The sequence below is a fragment of the Echinococcus granulosus genome (genome assembly GCF_000524195.1).
Source record: "Echinococcus granulosus chromosome Unknown EG_S00058, whole genome shotgun sequence".
NCBI lineage: Eukaryota > Metazoa > Platyhelminthes > Cestoda > Cyclophyllidea > Taeniidae > Echinococcus > Echinococcus granulosus.
Window position 1 is genome coordinate 310,747 of NW_020170438.1, and position 2,721 is coordinate 313,467.

At 45.2% G+C, this 2,721-nt stretch overlaps 1 protein-coding gene across 1 annotated transcript; it reads left to right on the forward strand. All coding sequences in view use genetic code 11, as the record gives it.

The window, feature by feature from the left end:
- Nucleotides 1-436: 436 nt before the first annotated feature.
- On the forward strand, nt 437-2,209 carry EGR_06517 (Oncosphere antigen A; the record flags this gene model as incomplete). The annotated part of the gene is made up of 5 exons (XM_024495766.1): nt 437-509; nt 548-850; nt 1,024-1,332; nt 1,573-1,875; nt 2,025-2,209. The coding sequence occupies 5 exons, from the start codon at nt 437-439 to the stop codon at nt 2,207-2,209; spliced, it is 1,173 nt and encodes a 390-aa protein (XP_024349830.1).
- Between the last annotated feature and the right edge of the window lie 512 nt (nt 2,210-2,721).

Here is a 2,721-nt window from a genome sequence, read left to right on the forward strand (position 1 = left end):
GCTTCATTCATATTTCACACTCGCACCTAGCCATCGACTCTAAATTCGTTCTGGAGGTGGTGAAATGGGAATCTACGGATGGGCGAAATTGCAGGTGCCCACATCTTTAGCATTAATGACACTTCATTATTCACAGCTCCTTCTTATGAATCGGCACCCACGGTGGGAGGCACAAAACGGTCATAAATTGGAATTGAAAGGAACGAAGGAGGTCCTGTGAAAGAAATCCTCTAGCCCTACCGGTTGACTTGTTTCGAGAGTATGCGAAACGCGGTTCCAATCAGCTTCTTAACTAGGACAAAACGTCAGTTTCTGTTATAAACTGGACATAAGTGCGTCGGGGAAGCCACCACGATTCCGACGGATAGTCGGAACTGAATATAATGCGCTACCAATCCAATTTATTGTTGCTTATTTAAAACCCAAATTCTTGCTCATGCGACTGCTCTGGACTGAAAGACTGGGCAAAAATTTGTGGAAGAAATTAATGATTGCTTTTGCTTCCATTGGTAGAACTTGTCTAATCATCTCTTGTCTACTGTTGCAGCCATACGAAAACCGACATTTGAGGCAACCTACCACGAAGATATCGAGATACTGGACATATTGATACACGAACCGAAGGTCGAGAGAGGGCAGTTTGATGGTTTTGAGATCCTAATGAAAACTGACGATTTTGATTTACCAACCGGGTGGCGTACTGTAGACCGCCTGCCAGCTAATGAGCGAAAATATGAATTGGACGGAGTGGAACCGTTAAGGAAATATGCAGTCACAGTGCGTGGACATGTGCTGCCCCATAACGTCAGTGAGATGGCTGACTATCTGGTATTTGAAACAATGGATGCAGGTCAGTCTTCTTTTCACTCACCACCACTCTACTCATAAGCACTTGGTAGCTCCTTTACACTCATTTACTTCTACACTGGCTACTCCACACTCATCTCCTTTTTCGTGGTGGTACACAAGGACTCATCACCCTCTCAGCACTACTGACCAATATGCTCACTCTCTTTTGTGCAGATCTCAGCGTTCCCGAAAATGTAAAACTCAAAGCAGTCGACCCTTACACGGTGCAGATGACATGGGATAGGCCAGAAACATCCAACGGCCCCATCACTAACTACACCATCGAATGGAGTCTAGATCATGATTGGCAAGAAAATGTCAATCTCTCCTCAGTTAATTTTTACGAATTCACCGATTTGAAGCCGGGACAGACCGTTGTCGTCTCCATTTGTGCGCGCAGTCGGCCCAGTGCTTCGATGAAATTTGACTATGTCGGTACCCGCAGTGCGTTCGAGCGCGTAACCATACCGCTACAAATGAAAGGTTAGTGCTTTCTACTTGCTTCCTCAAACATATGATATGTCTTGAAACCGATTAGTGTAAAAAGGGAACTTGATATCTATAGAAGGGGTGAAATATTACAGTCTGTCATTTCCCCTGTGAGCCATGAACACAAGTGTTATCGTCCTCTTTCGGAATGAAAATTGAATGTGAATGCAAATGTGATTCACTTCATGTTCGAGTGGTTGCCCTTTCCTGAGCGCCTCTTGCCCACTGTTATAGGTATGCGAAAACCGACATTTGAAGCAATTTACCACGAAGATCTGCGCCAGTTGGACATGCAGGTACACGAGCCTAAGGACGTCAAAGGACAGTTCAAGGGTTTTGAGATCTTAATGAAGATCGGCCTACCCAACTCACAGAATGTCTGGAAGTCCATGGCCAACCTCACGGACAACCAGTGGGAACATCATATAGGGGGGTTTCTTCCTCAACTTAATTATACAGTCACAGTGCAGGGACGCATATCCCCCGACATTTTCAGCGTGAAGGCTGACCCATTGGTATTTGAAGTGATACATGCAGGTATGTCCCCTTCCAATTACTGCTCGTACATTTACATGCAATCAGTTGATGTTTTTACCTTCATTCTGCTTTATGCTTGATATTTTCACGTTCGAAGACTTCTCTCCCACTCATCAAAGGTGACGAATATGCTCCCACTCACCTTGTAGATTTTAGTGTTCCTCGCAATGTGACTCTCACACCAATCAGCCCATTCTCGGTGCTCATGACATGGGATTCGCCTGCTAGATCCAACGGCCTCATTGCTGGCTACGTCATTGAGTGGTTTGTCGATAGGATGAGGAAGGCGAGCATCCATCCCTCCTCCAATCATTCCCATACCTTCACTGGTTAGAATGCGGGACAAGCCGTTTCTGCCTCTATTTCTGCTCACAATAAACCGGCAACTTCGGTAACTTTTGAGTACTTCGGTTCCTCCAGTGCTTTCAAGACAGCGACTACACCAATGGAGGGATGTTAGTACTTTTACCCTCTCTATCGAGGCAGTACTGCAATCTGCAAATGTTTAGGATACACTTAAGAGTGATTTAACTTTTACATTCGGATTGATAGACTATGTTAAAGCTGATGCAAGGAATGAGGATTGCTTCGATTTCGAGTGGTCACCTTAATCTGAACACTTGTTCTGCTTTTTCAGGCATGCAAAAACCAACATTTGAGGCAATTTACTATGAAGATCAGCGCCAGTTGAACATACGGGTACACAAGCCCAAGGACGTCAAGGGACAGCTCAAGGGTTTTGAGATCTTAATGAAGATCGGCCTACCCAGCTCACCGAATGCCTGGAAGTCCAAGGCCAACCTCAGGGACAACCAGTGGGAACATCATATAGGGGGATTTCTTCCT